Below are 21,978 nucleotides of genomic sequence, written 5' to 3' on the forward strand. Positions count from 1 at the left end.
TCGAGACAGTTAGTGGTTTGAAACTGTCCAAAACTGAGATTAAGCAGCTATCATATTATTAAAATATCGGCGACTTAAGCAGAAGCATAAACAATCTGAAATACAAGTACATGGCAACTGTGGAAGGGAGTCAACTTCAGTGGTTTAGTATAGTTTTGGTGAGTGTATATTCACTTGAGACAAACAAATAATCCCTGTTTCTCCTCACATTTGAAATATCAGAGGGCAGAGTCTCTTCCTCTAAGACCACCTCCCTCCTGAACAAGCTTCCTGCCATTGTCAGGAGAACAGACACTGTGTCAGGATTTCTGCTCCCATTCAAAACTCATTTAGGGAGACGAACAAAGCATTACTTTCCATTTCTAAACTTTCCCCCATATTTTGTCTTTGCTGGGTGTGTCGTAGAATTGTCATGCTGAACATGCTCCTCCTTATCTTACAGAGTTTATATTAAATAACATACTGTAGTAAATATTAATATATATTTGGCAGTGAAATGCAGGATTGTCAAGAGTTCCTGTTGAAATGTATTTGATTTAAGCGTTTGAAAATGAGGAGAAAATTAAACCAGCTTTGTAAGAAATTGCAGCAAAAAATAAAAAAAGAATAAATCCATGTTTTCCTTATAAATATTTAAGTTTCCATGAATTATTTCATTTGCTTAATAAGTTCCTTGCACAACTTCCCTCAAACCCACACCTTTTTTTTCCCTATGGCGCCGCCTTGTGGTCAAAAGGCTCAGCGCCTTACATACAGATGCCCCTTAACGTTACATATGCGGTGGCCAATCAGCGGTGAGATTCTCTGGATGACGTCACGTACTCGCCAGTTGCCAGACTCCGCTCATAATGGAGTGGGACGCGTATAATCGCTGTGCGTGCGAACTCGAAGCTTGACGACAAAAGTTCTATCTCTTGAAGAAACGTCTACAACGTCTGGTTTCGCACGAAAGTCGACGAAAGTCGGCCATGGATGGTGTTGTCAAACCACACGAGAGAAGGCAACAATGCTATGGTTAATGGTGAAAAGAAACGCACGTTAAGCAACTTTCCCGATTCTGCTTCAGCTCTTGAACGCCCCGCCCCGCCCACACTGCAGTACCCGCCCTTCCCTCGTCACTTCACTTTCCTCCTGCCTTGTGTTTGCAGCCACACAGCAAACAGAAAATGTCATGGCTTCATCACACTAACACACGCAGCAGTGACTTCACCCTCGGGAGGATTTGACCACTGTGCTACTGTCAGTAACTCAGTCATCAAATCTCTAGGATCCCTCTGTGACGTCGGGTTGCCATTTTGTGTGGAATACGTAAAACCATATGAATCTAACGTCTTTGTAAAAGTCAGTGTTAGCTTCAAACTCGCAGCAGACACCGCGGGTTTGCTCGTTTATTGTTCCGGGCGCTTTTTATCAACACAAAACCAAACTGCAACACGTTAAAAGTTGAGCGTAGACCAATCACTACTAGAGCGTCGAGCTGTGCGGTATAAATGTGAGGCTGTTAACGTAGACACGCGCGTCTCCCGCCGGCGAAGAGTAGAACGCAAGAACCTGTGAAGGTAAAGCACGGTAACGCCTCACCAATGCAAAGCCTGCTTTAAATCCACGCCGTTTTTAGTGCCGCTGTCATTTACCGTCAACCTAACGAGACACATGTATATTTGAGCTACGAGGCTAGCGGGGAACCTAAAGGGTTATGTCAACCGTTAGCCTGGCTGTAGCGCTAGCTTGACGTTAGCACAACGCAGCACGCTTTAAGTACTAGAGAATACGCGTAACGCGACTTGACAAATTGTCCAACTTGTCTCAGTGGACAAATAGAGACGACACACATGTGTAAAGTAAGCCCAGTGTTGTTGGTTGCCGAGTGGAAGCTAAGAGGCAGCTAGCTAACAGACTAATGTGCCGTTATTCGTAAGTGATAACCTACGAATCACTGTTAAAAATGTTAGCTAATGTCGCTGCGTAGGTGACTTCACGGTCGCGTCATTTTAGCGGATGAAATGTGGTGGCCACAGCTTTGACACCCGGCGCCAAAGCATAGCACCGTGCTCTGTACGCAGTGTGGGTGTGTGTTAGCTAACGCTACTTGCCCACTTAGCAGTGGGTGTGTCTGAACTACACGTGTTAGCGCGAGCGCTTGTCAACACAGCAGCACGCGCAGCCTGTCATAGAGATTCATCTTCGCGTGTGTGTGTGTGTGTGTGATCCTGTTCGTCAACTGAATACACGTTTAGATTGTTGTCACCCTCAACAAGCTAACTGTTTCAAATAAGTAGCATTTTGAAATGAAATTATTTTGAAATGAAATTTCATACTTATAATCAACTTATTTTTAACAAGAATACCTATTAATTTACCGTTCATTCATCAATCAGTATGAATCAATTCAATAAATCAATTTTATAATTCATATTTATGATATTTACATGTACACGTCCCCAACAAAAGTAGCAGAGTAAAAGTCGTTCTGGACCTAAGTGGATTTGTGTATGAAAGTTTTGTGTTTTAATTGGTTATATTTCAAAGAAATAATAAAGTAAATGAAACCAATATGAGAAGTGGAATGTAACTCATCTGGGTTGAGTTCTGATTCTTTCTATCTATATAGTAAAGTTGTACGTTTAAAGACTATGGCAAAGAAAAATGTTTAACAAAAATTAAGGCTGCAACTATTTTCATGATTGATTCATCTGTTGATTATTTTCTCAGAAAATGTTGATCAGTGTTTCTGAACCTTAAACTGAAATGAAATAATGATTTATTTATTGTATGGAGCAAATAAAACAAAAACAAAGTGTTCACATTTAAGTAGCTGAAAAATCAGAGAGCTTGTTTTAATAAGAAAAACAAACTAATTAACAGATTGTCCAGATATTCAAATTAATTTAGTAACCTATTAATCATTGCAGCCCTAATAGAAGTTTATTTTGGCCTAACCTTGTACGAGTATACAGCTAAACAAGCCTGTAGTTTGATGTTACTTTGTGGGCTGCAGTTGATTATTATTGTGAAAAATGTCGATCTGTGTTTCCTAAACTAATCTTGAAAGGTTGTGTATTCAGTTCAGTCTCATAATAGAGCAAAGACACAAAAACATTCACATACAGTACATACAGTGGGGCAAAAAAGTATTTCGTCAGCCACCAATTGTGCAAGTTCTCCCACTTAAAATGATGACAGACGTCTGTAATTTTCATCATAGGTACACTTCAACTGTGAGAGACAGAATGTGAAAAAAAAAAATCCTGGAAATCACGTAGGATTTTTAAAGAATTTATTTGTAAATTATGGTGGAAAATAAGTATTTGGTCAATAACAAAAGTTCAACTCAATAATTTGTAATATAACCTTTGTCGGCAATGACAGAGGTCAAACGTTTAATGTAGGTCTTCACCAGATTTGCACACACTGTAGCTGGTATTTTGGCCCATTCCTCCATGCAGATCTCCTCTAGAGCAGTGATTTTCTATGGGGTTGAGGTCTGGAGTCTGGGTAGGCCACTCCAGGACTTTGAAATGCTTCTTACGGAGCCACTCCTTCGTTGCCCGGGCGGTGTGTTTGGGGTCATTGTCATGCTGGAAGACCCAGCCACGTTTCATCTTCAATGCTCTCACTGATGGAAGGAGGTTTTGGCTCAAAATCTCACGACACATGGCCCCATTCATTGTTTCCTTAACACGGATCAGTCGTCCTGTCCCCTTTGCAGAAAAACAGCCCCAAAGCATGATGTTTCCACCCCCATGCTTCACAGTAGGTATGGTGTTCTTGGGATGCAACTCAGCATTCATCTTCCTCCAAACACAACGAGTTGAGTTAGTACCAAAAAGTTCTATTTTGGTTTCATCTGACCACATGACATTCTCCCAATCCTCTTCTGGATCATCCAGATGCTCTCTGGCAAACTTCAGACGGGCCTGGACATGTACTGGCTTAAGCAGGGGGACACGTCTGGCACTGCAGGATTTGATTCCCTGTCGGCGTAGTGTGTTACTGATGGTAACCTTTGTTACTTTGGTCCCAGCTCTCTGCATGTCCTTCACCAGGTCCCCCCGTGTAGTTCTGGGATTTTTGCTCACCGTTCTCATGATCATTTTGACCCCACGGGATGAGATCTTGTGTGGAGCCCCAGATCGAGGGAGATTATCAATGGTCTTGTATGTCTTCCATTTTCTAATAATTGCTCCCACAGTTGATTTATTCACACCAAGCTGCTTGCCTAGTGTAGATTCACTCTTCCCAGCCTGGTGCAGGTATACAATTTGGTTCCTGGTGTCCTTGGACAGCTCTTTGGTCTTGGCTATGGTGGAGTTTGGAGTCTTGACTGTTTGAGGCTGTGGACAGGTGTCTTTTATACAGATAACGAGTTCAAATAGGTGCCATTAATACAGGAACGAGTGGAGGACAGAAGAGCTTCTTAAAGAATAAGTTACAGGTCTGTGAGAGCCAGAGATCTTGTTTGTTTGTAGGAGACCAAATACTTATTTTCCACCATCATTTACAAATAAATTCTTTAAAAATCCTACAATGTGATTTCCAGGATTTTTTTTTTCACATTCTGTCTCTCACGGTTGAAGTGTACCTATGATGACCTCTATCATCATTTTAAGTGGGAGAACTTGCACAATCGGTGGCTGATTGGTTTTTATTTTTAAAGTCACATTTGTAGCAGATGCGTTTTACATGTTAACTGTATTTTAATTTAAAAAAACATTTTTGGAATTTTGAAATCTGTCAAAAAAACAAAAATAATTCTTATTTTTCTAATTCTTATTTGAAAATCAAACTTTTTTGTGACAGTGAATTAATGCAGAATTTCACCATAATGTGTATCCTTATCAAATCAATGCAAGGTCTTCCAATTTTAGGATTGCACTTTGTTTTATTGTGATGATTATGCAGTGGATTGCGCAGGAATTTCATTGTTGCCTTTTAGAGCTGCAACTAATTATTGTTTTCATAATCAATTAATCTGTCGATTATTTTCTCGAGTAATCACTTTGTCCATAAAATGTCAGAAAACGTTTTTTAAATGTTGATTATAATGAGGTTCTCAAATGTCTTGTTTTGCCCACAAACCAGAATGATTCACTTTTAATGATTTATCTGTCTATTTAAGAAGCTGAAACAATCATGAAAAAAGCTTCAAATGGATTAATTTATCAAAATAGTTGATGATTAATTTAGTAATCGAGTAATTGCCTTTACTCATTTGCATTTTTTTTGTTAAGATCCTGAAACGGCTCTTCTCTTTAGGGCAGCATGTGATGATCACAGAGTTGCAGGACGACAAACTCCAGTCGGTTTCCACTCTTGTCAGCCTTTGGACATCAAAATGTGTGATGTTAACCCCTGCCCCACTGTGAGTGGAAATCCTCCTCCACCCATGGCAACCAATCCCAAGAGGCTCGGACGTGTCACCAATCAGCTTCAGTATCTGGAGAAAGTGGTGATCAAAGCTCTGTGGAGGCATAACTTTTCCTGGCCCTTTCGCCAGCCGGTCGATGCAGTGGCTCTGCGTCTCCCTGTGAGTTTAAAAAAAAAAACTCATTAGCAGATTAGTCAGAGCTTTTAATCCTGAGTTTTCTTTCAGCTCAACTGAAAGAAAGACTTTGGTGTATTTATTCCTCTGTCTTTGTTGCTTTTCAGGATTATTATACAATTATTAAGAATCCTATGGATCTTGGCACCATAAAGAAGCGTCTTCACAACACGTACTACTGTGAAGCACATGAATGTATTAAAGACTTCAACGCTATGTTTACCAACTGCTACATGTACAATCGGGTAAGAGGATTTTTTTGTGCTGTTACACGCCAAAGTGTGAAGTGAATGTCAGAAATTGTAGACTGATTATTCTGTTTATTAATCGCATAAAAGTTCACATGACAGGTAGGCTGTAATGCTGCCCTCCACAGCTCAAAGTTCTTCATCGCAGGCTTAATCGCAGTTCAAAATGACCAAAGGCACTGAAGTATACATTTTAAAATTCCTTTAATGTCCAGTGTTTGGATGGGAAACGCAAGAGATTTGAGACGGATATATCGCTAAGAAGAGCCACTTCCATCTTGTGTCTCTGCTTTTTCTTCCTTCGAAAACTAATCTCTGGCGGGATGTACACTAAGGGGTGTCATACCGCCCTCCACAGTTGGAAACTCTCAATCTGCAGTTCAACAGATCACACAGTTCATTCCTCATTCTTCTGTCTGGATTCTTCCTCTCTCAAAGCTCTGTTCAAGGCTGAGAATCTTATCTTGCTGGTCTTGTGTGTTCTGTAGTTCTTCATCACAGTCCACAGTGCCTTCATATTCTCCCATAAAGACCAGTTGCATGAAGAAATGCCAAAACTGCCTCAATAGCAAGGTGAAAGCCCCGAAGTCCAGAGAAAGTAAAAACAACTGTTGCCATTCTCTTTTGAATTGACCACATGAAAATAAAGCCTATTTAATCATCTCTGTATGTCCATTGTCCACACTGGCACAGACCATCTTCTTCTTTCTTTTCTGTACTCTTGCCATCAAAGGCAGGAGTCCCTTGATGACTTTGAACAAAGAAAGGTAGTAAATGTCACTGACTCCCACCGCCTTAAAGCAGTGTGATCACTGTGAAGAACAAGAAGGAAGAAGAGGAAAGAGAAAAAGGCAGTGGCAACATTGCAAAAAACAAACACGTCTTCTGCGGATATTTGTATTCTTCTTTGATCGCTTTAAAACAAAGATCATTTGCTTTTTAGAGACTTTTTTTGTGCACCTTAGGGACACCGTCTTCTACAGCAGCCCACACTGACAAATTGTATGTTATTCATGCACATACATCTGTCAAATGGTTTCCTCGTCAGGCTTCAAACTTGGCTGGTTTGGTGCAGTGCTGGACTTTGAACAGGGATTAAGAACTTTGAACTGTAGAGGGCAGCGTTCTACCTCTCATTGTACAGCCTGCCAGAGATTATTATTAAAAGAAGAGCTACAGAAGTAAGGTGTGACTGATGTGCCTTGAATTAATTGATCGATTGTGTAACTATGTTTTGTTGTGTAACTATGTTTTCTTTCATTATGTTATGCCATTGTTTACCTTTTATCTTCATTATTCATTGTTTTTTTGTTTGTTTTTCCTAATTCCTAATTTCATAATTATATATATATATATATATATATATATATAATATAATATAATATATTTTATGCTTTTTGGCAATAATTAAATTTTCTTTGCAACTTTTTACAGATTAGAAATCAATTGAGAGGGCAGATCAAGGGCAACAGCAGCTATTTTAGTGGGCAGATCAAAGGCAGGACAGATTAAAGAAAGCTTGCATCAAAGCAAAGGCATGAGCACTTTCCTGGCTCAGCATGCCTAACTGCATTGCCTGCGGAAATGCACATGCGCCCCACGTGTTAGTTATTTTCTCACCAGTAAATGTACAATATTTGTCTTTCTTTTCACAGCCTGGAGATGACATAGTGTTTATGGCACAAACTCTGGAGAAGCTGTTTTTGCAGAAGATTTCTCAGATGCCCAAAGAAGAGAGTGAATCCACAACAGTCTCTGCAAAGGAACCAGTGAGAGTGAAACAGGCAAATGCAGGTACACCGTGCAATAGCAGTTGCCTGAGATGTTATTGATCAGTCTATGGATTAATAAGTGGATTATTAAAACGGGAGCGTTGTGTGCCACTTCACCTCCCGTCATGCAGGTGTTCTGAAGCATAGACCCATGGTCTCTGAAGTCGTTCTCCAACAGACGGTGACAGTCATTCCGCCTGACATGCCTCAGCTCATCCCACCCATGCAGCTGTCAACACAAATTGATGCAGCAGTGAGTATTGTCATGGTTTGTAAGCTGCTTGAATATATTTGATGTACAAAAGTCAACTGTCAGGACAAAGGTTTTCAGTAAAAGATGGAGTAGTAGTTTGTGGTCAGAAAAATAATCTATTCCACTATATAATAAATGCTTCTTAGACTTGAATGTATTTGAACTACTAAAGTTGCTGTCAGTGACACAAATAGAAGATAAAATAACTATACTTTTACATTTTCAATAAGTGTATAATCACCCGATTGCCTGATTTAATGGGGTTTTTCATTACCACACAATGAGAATTTATTATTGATATCAGTAGCCAGGTCAGCTCTACAGAGGCTGCCATTTTATTTTATTATTAAGTTTTATTACAATAGGCTGCAATGCACGAACTAAACATCTTTTAGTTTTGATGCTAACTGAAGGCTACACGTTTAATGATTAACCATTTATTTTAGTCTGCACACAAATATGACATTTTGCTAAAAAAGAGTCATTATTTTTTAAATCACCTCACGCACACTTGACAAAGTCAACAAAGTAAACAACGTAAAATAAAGACTCAAATTCACTCACTAAATTAAGGGGAGTTCTCATTCTCCTCATCCTCGTTCCTTAAGCCTTGATGACCCAGCCCTAAGCATTAAAGGGGGGACATCAGGACTGGGCCAGCCCACAAACATGGAGGACCGCCTCTTTGTGGAGTTCTGGCACCTGATTGGATAATTTGGGGGATACTAGAAACATTTCTCCTCGATCGAGAGCCTTGGATTCATACTTCCTACGTCTGTGGTTCCACAGAGGTCTGCTAAGGTCTGCTTGATGTAAATGTCGCACAGACCATAGCAGACCACTGCTCCAGTAAGGGCATTATACTAGAATGGAAAATAACATGTGTGGACCAACAGATCAACGAGGATCCTCGTCGATAGCTATTTTTAACATGCTGAAGCCATTGCTTCAGTTTGTGCCTTGAACTCAACGTTTAAAATGTCAAAAACAAATTAAAAATGCTTTGTTTAACTACAGTGGACGTAGTGTTTCATTGTCCTCTTTATCCTTTCTTTTATTAAAAAATATTCAGATGAAAAAAAGTTTTAAGAGGAAAGTGAACTCGCCACCCTCCTCCACCTCGGTGATCACCACCAGCAGCAAGGCTCCTCCTGCTCCTCCTGCTAAGGAGCACGTGGCGCCATGCAAGTCCTTCTCCAGGAGAGGCAGCGGACGGCCCATCAAACCCCCGAAGAAAGACTTGCCCGACTATGAGGATAAGAAGGTGGGACTGTCGAAGCAGCTCAGGTTCTGCAACGATATCCTGAAGGAGATGCTCTCGAAGAGGCACTGCACCTACGCGTGGCCCTTCTACGCCCCTGTCGACGCGGAGGCGCTGGGTTTACACGACTACCACGACATCATCAAGCAGCCCATGGACCTGAGCACCATCAGGGTAAAATGACTGGAGTGATTGGAGTGTGCGTCATTACTCTCAGTCGTCGGATCAGTCCTCCTCACACGGTCTTGTTACTTCCGCAGAAAAAAATGGATCAGCGAGAGTACACGCACGCAAAGGAATTTGCCGCAGATGTGCGACTGATGTTCTCCAACTGCTACAAGTACAATCCACCGTCACACGAGGTTGTCTACATGGCAAGAAAACTACAGGTATACATTTAGGCAGTCAGTCATGTTTTTCAACACATTTTCAAGATCTATTAACCAGTGGTTCCAAAAGACTGGGTTGGGACCCACACATGGGTCACGGGGGATTTATTTCTGGGCTATGTTTTAAATGATATGCAGAAAACCAAGTAATTGATTTACCATGAGTGTCATGGAAAACGATCTGTTCACAAATTCTAATTCTGATACGAGGTGTAACGGATATTTAATTTGCTCTTGTCATCCTTGGGTCCTTGTGTAGAAAGAAGTGTTGGGAAACACTGCTATAAACCACGTATTTTCTTTGTAGAAAAGCAGAGTTTACATTCATTGTAGCTTTTTGCCAGAGACTGTTTAATGGAAAAATGTCTCTTTTCTCTCGTCGTAATCCCAATAATATCATAATGTGCAATTAATAATCAAAGTACAGTTGTTTTCAGTCGTGAACACCAGAAAATATCCAGAGAAAATGGTTTGTTGATCACATATTACGACAAAGACAGTGGGAGATCAGGTGTGTTTACAACAGCAGGAGAAGCTGCTGTTGTTATAATGTTTATGCATTGCACAAACACACTTTGAGGTGTGACTCATGTAATCACTTTAAATATATTTAACCCCAGATGTTGAAATATTTTTTGTGTGTGTGTGTGTGTACCCACAGGAAATATTCGAGGCTCGTTATCCGAAGCTTCCACAAGAACCCGAGGCTTGTTCTGCTGCTCCTCGTCAGCGCGTCATCAATGGGAAAACGGACAGAGTCGGCAGTCTGTCGACCTCTGCGAGTTCTTCGAGTGACAGTTCCTCAGAGGAAGGGAGTTCATCAGAGGAGGTGGCCATGCAGCTCGCCAGCTTAGAGGAGCGGGTGGGTATCACACATGTCAGCGAGTACAGAATCGTTACAGGGATACTTCTGTGGTTGTTTGAGGGACTGACACATCCACTCGCCTCGGCATGTTAAGTTGTGTTTCCACTAGAGCTGAAACAATTAATTGATTAATCGATGACTAAATTAATCGACAACTATTTTGATAATCGATTATTGGATTATCAGTTTGAAGCTTTTTTCCTGATTAAAACAAGATTTCCGATTGTTTAAGCTTCTTAAATGTGAGTATTTTCTTAATTTCTTTGCTCTGGATAACAAAGAAATAATTTAAAGTGAATCATTTTGGTTTGTGGACAAAACAAGACATTTGAGAACGTCGTCATTTCCAGGTTTGACGAACACCGATCAACATTTTTAAAGATTTCTGACATTTTATGGACCAATCAATTAATCGAGAAAATAATCGACAGATTAATCGATTATGAAAATAATCGACAGATTAATCGATTATGAAAATAATCGACAGATTAATCGATTACGAAAATAATCGACAGATTAATCGGTTATGAAAATAATTGCTAGTTGCAGCTCTAGTTTCCACTAGCATAGCACCGAGTACCAGGTACTTCTTTTTTTTTTTTTAAAGTACCTGCTCTAGCGAGGTTCAATCGGTCAGAGTGCCGTCACAGGAAGAGCCGTCCGACACAAGAATCAAGTTAAAAAGATTTAACAATCCTAAAAGCGTGGATTAATGTCCAACAATTACCAGGGAAATGTCTAAAATGTCAATATTTAACAGAGGAGTCTGTTGTATTTAGTGACATCACTGCTGATCGCGAGCAGCATCACAAACCTGCTGTGTTTCAGTGCAGAGACTGTGTCAGACGGAGTCTGTGATCCGGTCATGGAGGAAGTCCTGAACAAATCGTTTAAATGAGCTGATTCTAATGATTCAGTTACACTGAAAACAACTGCTTTACAAGTCACTGGTCACTCGTTTGTGTCGCGTGTGAAACGAAGCCACCGCAGTTTCATGCAGCCGTGCCTAGTGTCAATCTGTAACCCGCTCACTCTCCTGCACCAAAGTCCACATCAAGGCACACAGGAGTTGTTGATCCACTGCTGCGATTTGATGTTTTATGACTTTGGTGTTTGGAATCCTTCATTCAGATTAACACTCTATGGACTTTGGTGAGGGAGAGTAAAAAATCCTCCAGATGATTGGAAATGTTTCACCTTTACTCCATAATCCTTTTTTCCTGGTGTCCCCTCTCGTAGCACTGTTCAAAATCAGCGGGTTGGCTCACACTCAGCTCTACTGTATGTGTCAGTGGCTCGTACGACGACACTGCAGAAATCACTTCAGTGGATTTCACCCCATTGTCCATTAATGGCAGCGATTTTTAAATTTCAGTTGAAAGCTGTCAGTGATCAGCTAAAGAGACTCTCTCAGGACCCGCTGATGAAACCAAAGAAAAAACACAAGATTAAAAAGGAAAAGAAGTCCAAAGAAAAGGACACAGCTGGACTGAAGAACAAATCCTCCAAATGCAAATCTGTCGTGGAAAAAGTCCCCTGCATGAAGAGCGCTTCTTTGTGAGTAATCCTTTAATATGGTCATTCATTGCGCCTGCTTACGCTGCAGTGCACTCTGTGTTGTGGATTCACTGTCAAATTGTGTTGTCTGTGTGTGTTGGCATGGCAACAGACAAAATATTCACCGACTGCCCATAAAATGTGAGGACGAGGTCCCGTCGCTACCAATGACCAACCAGGAGAAGAAGCTGTTGAAATCGGACATCCGCAAGCTGCCCGGTGACAAACTGACCACGTTGTTGGAGATTATTCACACCAGGGAGTCTCGTCTCAGACACTTGTCTCTGGAGCAGATGGAGGGTGCCCTTGAAATTCTCAAGCCTTCCACACTGAGAGACCTGCAGAGGTTTGTTGCAGCATGTCTGAGGAAAAGCAGCAAGAACATCAGCAGTAAGTACACGCTTTCCTCTGTCAATAAAACTTATGTCATAAACTTTTCTATTTAATTAGTAAAAATGAAAGCATACAGTAGCTCAGGATCTTTGCAGTGTTGTTGTATGACATACTGGCACATAGTTCTTGTTGTGTACACGTTAGGGGTAGGTGATATGGGTAAAAAGTAATATCTATATTATCTTATATATATATATATTTTTTAAAATAACAATAATGCGTCAATATCCTGTAATTTATAACTGACACATTGTTGCTTACAGATGACATCAATGGACACAAAACAGCTTCTATTTTCTTTAAACTGAAGCGTTCAAGTGCAACTTCACTTCAGATTTATAACCGAACTACAGTGAAGAAACATTGAACTCAGAAGCTCTAATGTCTAATCTAGAGCTGCAACTAACGGTTGTTTTCATAATCAATTAATCTGTCGCTAATCTTCAAAATTAATCGAGTAATCGTTCGGTCCATAAAATGTCAGAAAATGTTAAAAAATGTTCATCAGTGTTTGTCAAACCTGGGAATTATGTTCTCAATTTTTTTTTGTGCATAAAACAAAAAAGAGTTTTAATGATTTATTTGTTATCTGGAGCAAAGAAACATTTAAGAAGCTTAAACAATCATGAAAAAAGTTTCAAAACGATTAATTGGTTATCAAAATAGTTGACGATTAATTTAGTAATTGATAAATAATCGATTGATCCAGTAAATGTTTCAGCTCTAGTGTCTCTCTAATCTCTAGTGTCGCCATGTTTTCTCCCTATACCACACCTGTGTGGCAGGGAGGACGCTAACAAGAGGTCATGTGATCACATGGGCACACAAGTGATCATGTGACACAATTCTGCTAATAATGTCAGTTGGCATGTCTTTAAAGCAACAATCACAATATTATTATTTTTAGATGATATATCGTGAACGTGCTCTGTGAAACATAAAGAAACATTAAGTGACAGATTTAAGCCACTTAACAAAAGAATTCATGCAAGTTTAAATCTACCACATCTTAAGTATACTTTTTAGAAAGCTTTTGTCGACAGGAAACTGAAGTGAGTTTACTTTGTAAACCACTCACTCCCCTGCAGCATAATTGTGATTGATTTGAGCTCACAGGGACACAGAAGTTGTTGATTGACGATTGATTGATCTGATTGGTTTTAACTTAGTTAAAACAAACTCAGCAATCGAGGCAGCAGTATACAAACACCTGCTGTGGACAATCATTGTGATGTTACCAGCAAGAGGTGAAGCGGTATCATCAAGTTAGTTTGTTTCTACAGCACTTTTAAAAAACCAAAGAAGTTGAAAAGCAATGCAAAGATAAACAGCAGAAATGAAACAATATCCATTATCAGATTATTATTATTATGATGTAAGTAAGTATCACTGTATGTCTCCTCTGTTGAGTGATAGTTTATCCAGGTTAATGTCGATTGTTTTCTTTCACTCTTTCCAAACCATCCGTCTTCTCTGGTTAGAATACGACCCTCTGTCCTTCAAACATAGTTGATCACCTGAGTAATGTCCTGTAATGAGCTGGCTCTTTTTTGCTGTGCTCTTGTGTTTTATGCAGCGGTTGTTTGGTTTGTCCAAAGTAAAGTTTGTGCCCTCTTTTTAATGATGTCCAGCAGTCAAAGAAAAGGTCTCCGGAGTAATGCAGAATGGGAAACCAAAGACAGCTGGCAAATCTGTGGTCTCCAGTAAAGAGCAGCACTTAATTATAAACAAGAAGGCTGCAGGTATGACCCGAGCATTCAGAAACAGTAATGATCGTCACCATTAAACTGCAAAACTACAACTCACCCCTCTGCTTTTCAACAGCTAAGTTCATCACCTCTCCTTATCTGAGCTGCCTCAGTGACAGCAGCAGCAGCAGCAGCAGCAGCAGCTGCAGCTCATCTTCCAGCTGTGACAGCAGCAGCAGCAGCAGCAGCAGACATTCAAACACATGTGACAGCAGTGACTGTGAATCAGGTGAGCTGCTCTCCTACCTTATGTTTGACCTCTCTTCTCGCTTATCTCCTTTACCGGCACAATATAGACCCGTTCATCTGGTGTCCGCACTCTAGTAGACCGGTTTATTTGTTTATTCATCAATCTCTTGCTATCATAACACAAGCAACAATGAGTGTTTATGTGAGTAATCAAATGATTAAAATAAACAGCAAAGTAGAGCAAAAGTTCATCCATACACACAATGTACACAAAATATTAACGTGCGTTTGTTTCAGTGCCAAAAATAAAGAAGCAGAAAAGCAGTGAAACTTGCCAAAAGGTGAAGACAAAGGTAAATAACATAATAATAATTTACTGATTGTTATTATGAGATTAAAAAGTTGCCTTTTAACAATGATGAGTCTCTTTAATCAAAGGTCACACGTGTGGGCTGCAGTAAGCCGATAAACAAGCCAAAGGTTTTGACAAAAGCTTCAGCCCAGACGTGTCCACTTCCTCCTGCAGAGGCCAAAGGTCATGTGATGCATCACAATGAAGACCAGGCCTGCAATAAGCCCACTTTATGCCCTCCAGGTAATAATGTGTGTGTCTTGACTGAGTTGTACTTTCTTAGTTATGAGTAGGACGTTTTCAGTTGTTGCACACGCTGAACATGTGATTCCAAGTCGTCAACTCAGTGAAACTTTTCATGCACGGGTTCAGCTCTGAGCATGAAGCTGTAGTTACCCACAAACTAGAGGAAAAACTTTGTCTGTCTCTGTGTGAGCAGCAGAACTAAGGAAGAGAAGAGCACCAACAAATGTGTGGTTAAAATACAGATTTTGGATACTCTGTCTGTAAGGCTGCCATTGATGTTTTTCTATTTTTCCAACTTCAAATTGGGTCAGGTCACCGTGGACAAGATGGGGATCAAAAGTTATCAAAGGCTTCACTCAGCATCACATGGTTTTGACGCTCGTGGCCATAAAGTTGTAGCTAAATCTGATTGACTCACTGTGGCAGCTCCATGATACAAGGTCCAATCTGAACCAACGATGCTATGACTGATAATAGTCCGGCCTTGAAGACATCTAGCTTCTATCTACCCTTACCATATTTTACAGTTCAGTGTGCGGTTCTGATCCAACTCAAAATGAATGAAATTGCTAAAAGCATTCATGAAGTGTGATTAGCGTCGGATGGATGGACAGGATTGAAATGAGCATATTCAAGGGACAGCGCATGTCGAACGGTTTGGAGATAGAGTCAGAGAGTCATGGTTGAGCTGGTTTGGTTCACTTGCACTTGGAGGGATCGTGATTTTCTATATTGGACAGAGGATGTTGAAGATGGAGCTGCAGAGAAGGTTCATGGGTGTTGTGAAGGAGGACACGAGGGTTCGGATGAGATGGAGGAAGATGATCCGCCTGGCGACTCCTATAGGGAGAAAGTGGAAAAAAAGAATCTGTACACACAGAACTGTCCCACTGGTATCTGTAGACATGGTGCTGTGGTGTGTATCACGTAATTGTTTATTTATCACCTTTATCAAACATCTGCAGTTCACTCTCACTCACTTTCAAGCCAGCTGGAACGCACTATAAACTAAGATGACATTAAGATTAATCAAAACATAAACAAATTACACTCTTAAATTGAAAGGAAGTGGAAACGTAAGAAACTTCAAATGTATATTGTCTCTCAGTGTTTCATTCTTTCTTTAATTGAGGATTACATTAATTCTTCTCCCTCTTCTCTCTAACCCGTGTTGCATTCACTGTCCTCTCTTACTGCATGTTTGTAGCTTCTTAGCGCTCACACAGCTGTGATGCATTTACTGTCTGTCCCGTGACTTTATCCTTCCACAGATTTGTCCACCCTTCTGTCCCCCATGGTGTCTCCAGCATACATGACTGAATGGGCTGCTGCCAGGTTTGAGGTATGTTGTTGGCGTTGATAGTTTTATATCTTGTGACGTTTGTTAAAATGAATGTTGGTTTCGACTCGTAGCTCTGAACCATGAACCAACAAACAAGGTTCAGTTTTGTATTCACATATTTAAAAACTTTAAAAACTGATGTTTCGCTGACAAGTGAAGTGTGAGTAAACTAAAACAAACCCATTATGTCTTATTCACACAACAACAGAGGAAGTTGGGATCAAAAGAAAGAAAAAGAATAGTGACACAAATTTCGACATCGAAGTCACTTCCATCAAAAAGAATAAAAACCCTGCACTGCTCTTCACTGTGTTTCGGTCAATTAGACCATGTTTTATGAGTAAAAGATCTGTAAAATAAAATACATTTTCAAATTTAATCCACCTCTGTATTAGAATGTGAATTAAATACAGCAGCATCATAATGATTTTAAGTTTATTCTTCACTTCACTTTTCAAGTGGGGAAAAAATGGGTGAAACAGCCCTTTAACGTCATCAATCCAATGTTTACATGCATGTTTACTCTATATCGTATTATTTGCACTAATTTATAAGCTACCTCAATTACCGTCATGCCATAAAGTCACCATGGTTTAGTTCTTTGCTTTGTTAGACTTTCTTTTTTTATATTCTGTTATTTAAATAACAGAATATTATTATTTAAATGTTATGTTTAATTTTAGTTAGCAAATTCTTATTTTTATTCTATTATCTTCACACATAGCCATACAGCACCTCACCTTCAGAGTTGAATTTCTGTATTACTGTTTGACATTTCGTTGGAATGACAATAAAGAATCTTGAATGCTACATTCTAGCCATTGTAGTTTGCTCTTAGTGTTTTAAATTTGAGTTTTAATATAAAAATGAATTTTTGCTGCTTTACAGTAAATCACAAATGTCCACATTTAATCCAGTTATCAGTGTTCTTGGTGATATTGCAGAGGCTGCACTTTATTTGTTCTGTTACTCATCATTCTGTATTGATTGCAAATCAACAAAAACATATATATATGCATAAATGTTCTTGTTGTTAAACTACAGGGTAGTTTAAGCCGAATGAAAACAAGTGCAACAACAACATCTGTCAGGAAACATTGCAATTTGATCTTTTCCCCAAAATCATTCGGCCCTACTTACCAACATCTTACTAAAACGTCCTCTGCGCAGGGTCCACTGCTGTCCCCGCTGAGGGAGAGTCCACTACAGTCCAGAGACGAGACAAAGTCAGGTACGTCTCTATAACGCCTTTACTATGGGGTGGGAAAAAAAAGCTTAGCATTTACTAATACTTGATTGTCTCAGATTATGGATTTCCCGATGACGTCCTGGACGGCGAGTTAAATCACGTGCCTTACACCAACGCAGCAAGTCAACCTGCCGAAGAGGAAAAACCTCAAATACCCAAAAAGGTCAGAATTGTTTCAGTGAGTTTACAAATTCATGATATTCCTCCTGACATGTCGAGTGATTCTGCAGAGCACGGGATTCAGAAATGAAATCAAATTAAGTGTTTAACTTAAACTCAAGTTCAGTTAGTCTGAAAGAAAGAGACATTTTATTTATATTTTTTAATTTGATTTAAATTGATTTGCAGGATTTTGAGCTTCACTCTTCAATGCAATACATGCAATACATTTTTCCACCACTAGAGGGAGTCAAAGTATTTCAATGATAATTGCCGCTGTCTGAGGACTATCTGCCCTCTAGTGGCCAAATATAAACCTCCCACAAGTTCATCTGCCCACCTCCCTTTAATGAGACTTTAAACAGAGATTGTTCTCTTGTAGGACATTGTTCTGAAAAACGCTGAGTCATGGGCCAGACTCACGAGACAGTCTGTCACCGTCACTGCCATCAAGTCGTCGAGGGAGAGCTTTCAGCAGTTCCGTAAGGCTGCCATGGAGAAAGAGGAGCGTGAGAAAGCACTGAAGAAGAAACTCACTGGAGAGAACAAGGAGAAGGAGGCGCCGGAAAACTACAGGTATTTAACACCAAGAGAAGCGCTTTCTTTCTGCCAGCACTGAGTTAATAGTGTCTTGTGGGGGATGGGTTGTCATGTCATGTTCAGAGATGATCTTCCTCATACCATGGTTGGTTATCTGAGTTACTGTTGCTCACTGGATATTTTCTCTTTTCCACACCATTCTCTGTAAACCCGCGAGATGATGGTAGTAGATCAGCCGTTTCTTTGAGCTGCTCATGTAGACCACTTATTCCCAGAGTCTGATCTAAAAACAACAACGTTTGGATTCCTTAATCCAACATGTAGCACATCCCTTTGAATTGTCTCTTTAAATGAATAGTTGTAAGAGAATGGGCAGTAAAAATAGTTAATGAAATCATCTCATCAGGTTTCTCATCTTTAAAAAGTGGCTTCCTTCCTTCCTAAAAGGTTTAGGAGATGCTGGTCTAGACCATGTCTCGTCTGTATTGAGTTGCTGCCATGTGATTGACTGATTAGATGTTAGATATCTGAAGCCGTTGGCCAGTGTACCTAATAAAGTGGCCAGCGAGTGTGAGTTTGTTATACTGAATACTGAAGGTTTCGTACTGCACCTTTAATACTGAGCCCAGACCTGTTTCAAGTCTCTAGAAGACATGGAACGATCCTCTTTCATTGTGGCATGTTTGCTACAGCAACACAAGGAACATACACTCTATTCTCACTGGTCAAAAATCCTCTTTAATCCAGTGTTTAAATGTTTTTAATCATCAGACCTGGGTGAGCAGACCCATTTGTTCCTTGTTCCTTTAGCTTTCCATAGAAAAAAAGACTATAGTTTTGTATTAAAATTATTTCTGAAATAAATAGATTTTATAGATATTTAAAAATTAAAAAATGTGTTCTAATTTGATGCTTGCTCAAACATTATCTTGAGTTGAAAGATTTTGGGCTCGATCTAATTTTTAAGATATGATAACTTTAATAATAATTTGTTTGTGGTGTAAAGGTAGATTGTAGTCCTTCATTACCTTTTTTCTTAAACACAAACATATTTGGCCTTTCCATTTTTTTTATCTGCATCAATCTTCTTCCTCCTGAACATTTAAGGATCATTTGTGGATATTTCTCAATCTGCTTAATCTCACTTGTAGTAGTAATTGAGAACATTTGAGAACATCATCATTTCCAGGTTTGACATTTTTTAAGGTTTTCTGATATTTTATGGACCAACCGATTAATCGAGAAAATAATCGACAGATGAATCGATTATGAAAATAATAGTTACAGCTCTAGTGTCCTGAAAGGCCCTTTTTAAATAAAATGTATTCTCTCTCTCTCTCTCTCTCTCAGAAGCTTTTTTCCCTTGGATTTCCAAAATTGAAACTTGAGAGTAGACTGTAGCAGTAGCAGCGTTTCTCTGCCTTTTAACTCGTGTAGTTTTCAAACACATGAAGAACATAAATGTATTAGTTCCTCTGGTGGGCCTAATGAAAGCCACTTTTAACAGTCCTGATCTAAACTAATGAGTGAAAGACAGACAAACATTATCACTAATGGCTCTTTTCCACTGTGGTTCCAGCTCGCCTCCACTCGCCACAGCACGGCACGGTTTAGGTTGGTTTTCCACTACAAGATACTTGTACCTCCTCAACGTGGGCGGAGTCATCACTGCAGCCGTGACTTTGCTTGACACGCGTGTGACAAGTGACAGTTGTTTTCATTGTCACTGAATCATTAGAATCAGTTCATTAAAACTCTTTGTTCAGTACTTCCTCCATGACCAGAGCACAGACTCCGTCTGACACTAAATACACCAGACTCCTCTGTTCAATACTGAGATTGTAGACATTTCCCTGGTAGCTGTTGGAGATGAACCCACGTTTTTAGGGTTGTTAAGTCTTTGTAACTGATCTACAGTTCGGCTTGATTCTTGTGTCGCACGTCTCTTCCTGTGACAACGTCAGCATCGCCTCAGCTCACTTGGAACCTCTCCAGAGCAGGTACATTAAAAAGTACCAGGTACTTTGCTGGTGGAAATGAAACTTAACCGTGCCGCGCCGCGCCGAGGCGAGGCGAGGCGAGGCGAGGCGGTGGAAACACGTCGTAAGAGCTATGTTGATGCAGGAGTGAAAAAACCACCACAGGGCAGAACAAAGGTTTAAATACGCACATACCCACATACGCACCCACTCACTTCAGCGGGAAAGAGGCTTCAGTTGTTTAAATAGCTGCAACCTCCGGATAACAAGCTCACTCTCCATCCATCCAGCCTGCCAGATCAATGCAGAGCTGAACAAAACCCACAACCCGCTAAAGAGGAGCCCGTTTCACCCGAGAGTATTCACACAGACGTGGCCTCAGATGCTCCCAAAGATGTGGAGCAGCTGCAGTCTCCCAGGGAAGCTCCTCTGGTAACCATACAGTGCCCCGTTGACAAGCAGCGGGAGATTGCGCGGAAAAAGGAGCAGGAGCGTCGCAGGCGGGAGGCTGTGAGTCCCTCATGACTGTGCTTTACTGTCCTGTGTCATGATTTGTGCTGCTGGTTTACAGTTGTGTGTGTTTACCTTTTGTCCTTTTTATAGATGTGTTGTATCGACATGACTATGCAGCGGGACATCATGACGACGTTTGAGCTCAACCTGGACTAAAAAAAAAGAAATCAAAATACAACACCTGGGATTTACTTGAAACTATGTTCCCATTCACAGCAGAGGAAGAAAAGGGATTTAATAAAGTCATAAATGTTAGTCAATGTTTGCACTGATGCACTCTCTGGGTTTGGGATTGTTGGGGCTTTGAAATGTGATTTCTGTTTTGTTTGTTTTCCTCTTCTTTTCACACGTGTGGATGTCGTCGACTGACCGCTGCGTCCGTGCACTGCTGTAAAAATGCCACACTGTTGTCTTACTTCCTGTGTTAGGATGCTGTTATGTTGAGGTTCACTGGTTAAAGGGATAGTTCAGGTGGAGCTGACACATTGTCACCACTTACCACATGGAGCAGAACCACTAAGTCTACAATGTGTCTGGAATAGGTTTTACACTGTTGGACGGACGTTTTTGACTGGAAGGCAGGAAACACAGGAGCTGCTGCTCTTCTGCTGGATTAGGAGGGAGAGCAGTTTACAAAGTGACATAAACTTCCATTACCAGTCAGTAATGGCTGACATACAGTGACAGATGGACGTGTCATTTGTTAATCAGTGATTCATGCGACCACTTTTCATAAAAAAACAAACACCTGACCTTTCCCTTTAATGTGTCCACAGACTGCAGTAAGAATGTCACTGTGTTCTTGTTTCCATTCCTCTGTTGATTGTAACCACCAAAGAAAAGATGCTGAATGTTTACTGAAGACTACTTCTCTCTATGTTCTACTGTGTGTGTGTGTGTGTGGGTTTATGCTCACACACACACACACACACACACACACCTGTGAATGATTATTTTGTTTCTCAAATGCTGCACCACGTAAACATCAGCACTGACTGATGGAAAATGCACTGCACTTTGTTGTTCATACAGTTCTGCCTGTTCCAATCCTGATTTCTTTGGACATTATATCAGTATATATAATCGCTTAGCATTGAAATATGCTAATAAAAATAATATTTTTTTCTTATCCGGAATAATAAAAATTATTTTCACTAAGCAACTTCCATCAATTCATCCTGCATCCTGTTTTATTTATTCCTCATCATTGTCTAAGTGTGTTTATACTGTGTGTGTGTGTGTGTAGGTGAAATCATGAATACAAAAGGTAAGAGAAGCCGATGAAGAAGTGACTAAAATGTGTATTCTCTTAAATGGCCATTAGGGGTCAAAGAGTTTGTGAGTCAATCAGAATATGTTCAAAGCAGTTCAATTGTTTCAG

At 40.1% G+C, this 21,978-nt stretch overlaps 1 protein-coding gene across 6 annotated transcripts; it reads left to right on the top strand.

Annotated features, from left to right (window-relative positions):
- The first annotated feature begins 1,224 nt into the window (after positions 1-1,224).
- brdt (bromodomain, testis-specific) lies at positions 1,225-21,761 on the top strand. 6 transcript variants are annotated; one of them, XM_058639329.1, is made up of 20 exons: positions 1,225-1,239; positions 5,257-5,527; positions 5,650-5,787; positions 7,446-7,584; positions 7,694-7,815; positions 8,888-9,250; positions 9,337-9,465; positions 10,127-10,327; positions 11,706-11,887; positions 12,000-12,277; positions 13,912-14,022; positions 14,105-14,257; positions 14,515-14,570; positions 14,656-14,812; positions 16,087-16,157; positions 17,328-17,388; positions 17,463-17,569; positions 17,948-18,141; positions 20,375-20,594; positions 20,688-21,761. In XM_058639329.1, exons 2-20 carry the CDS (start codon positions 5,336-5,338, stop codon positions 20,751-20,753), a joined length of 2,940 nt encoding a protein of 979 aa, XP_058495312.1. In that variant the 5' UTR covers positions 1,225-1,239; positions 5,257-5,335; the 3' UTR covers positions 20,754-21,761. The 6 variants fall into 6 exon arrangements, with proteins under 6 accessions (XP_058495312.1, XP_058495311.1, XP_058495310.1 ...); XM_058639328.1 differs by lacking the exon at positions 1,225-1,239 and adding an exon at positions 1,329-1,559 and having other exon boundaries at positions 5,232-5,527; XM_058639327.1 differs by lacking the exon at positions 1,225-1,239 and adding an exon at positions 1,329-1,559.
- Positions 21,762-21,978: the final 217 nt, after the last annotated feature.

The sequence above is a fragment of the Solea solea genome, chromosome 9 (genome assembly GCF_958295425.1).
Source record: "Solea solea chromosome 9, fSolSol10.1, whole genome shotgun sequence".
NCBI classification, from domain to species: Eukaryota; Metazoa; Chordata; class Actinopteri; order Pleuronectiformes; family Soleidae; genus Solea; species Solea solea.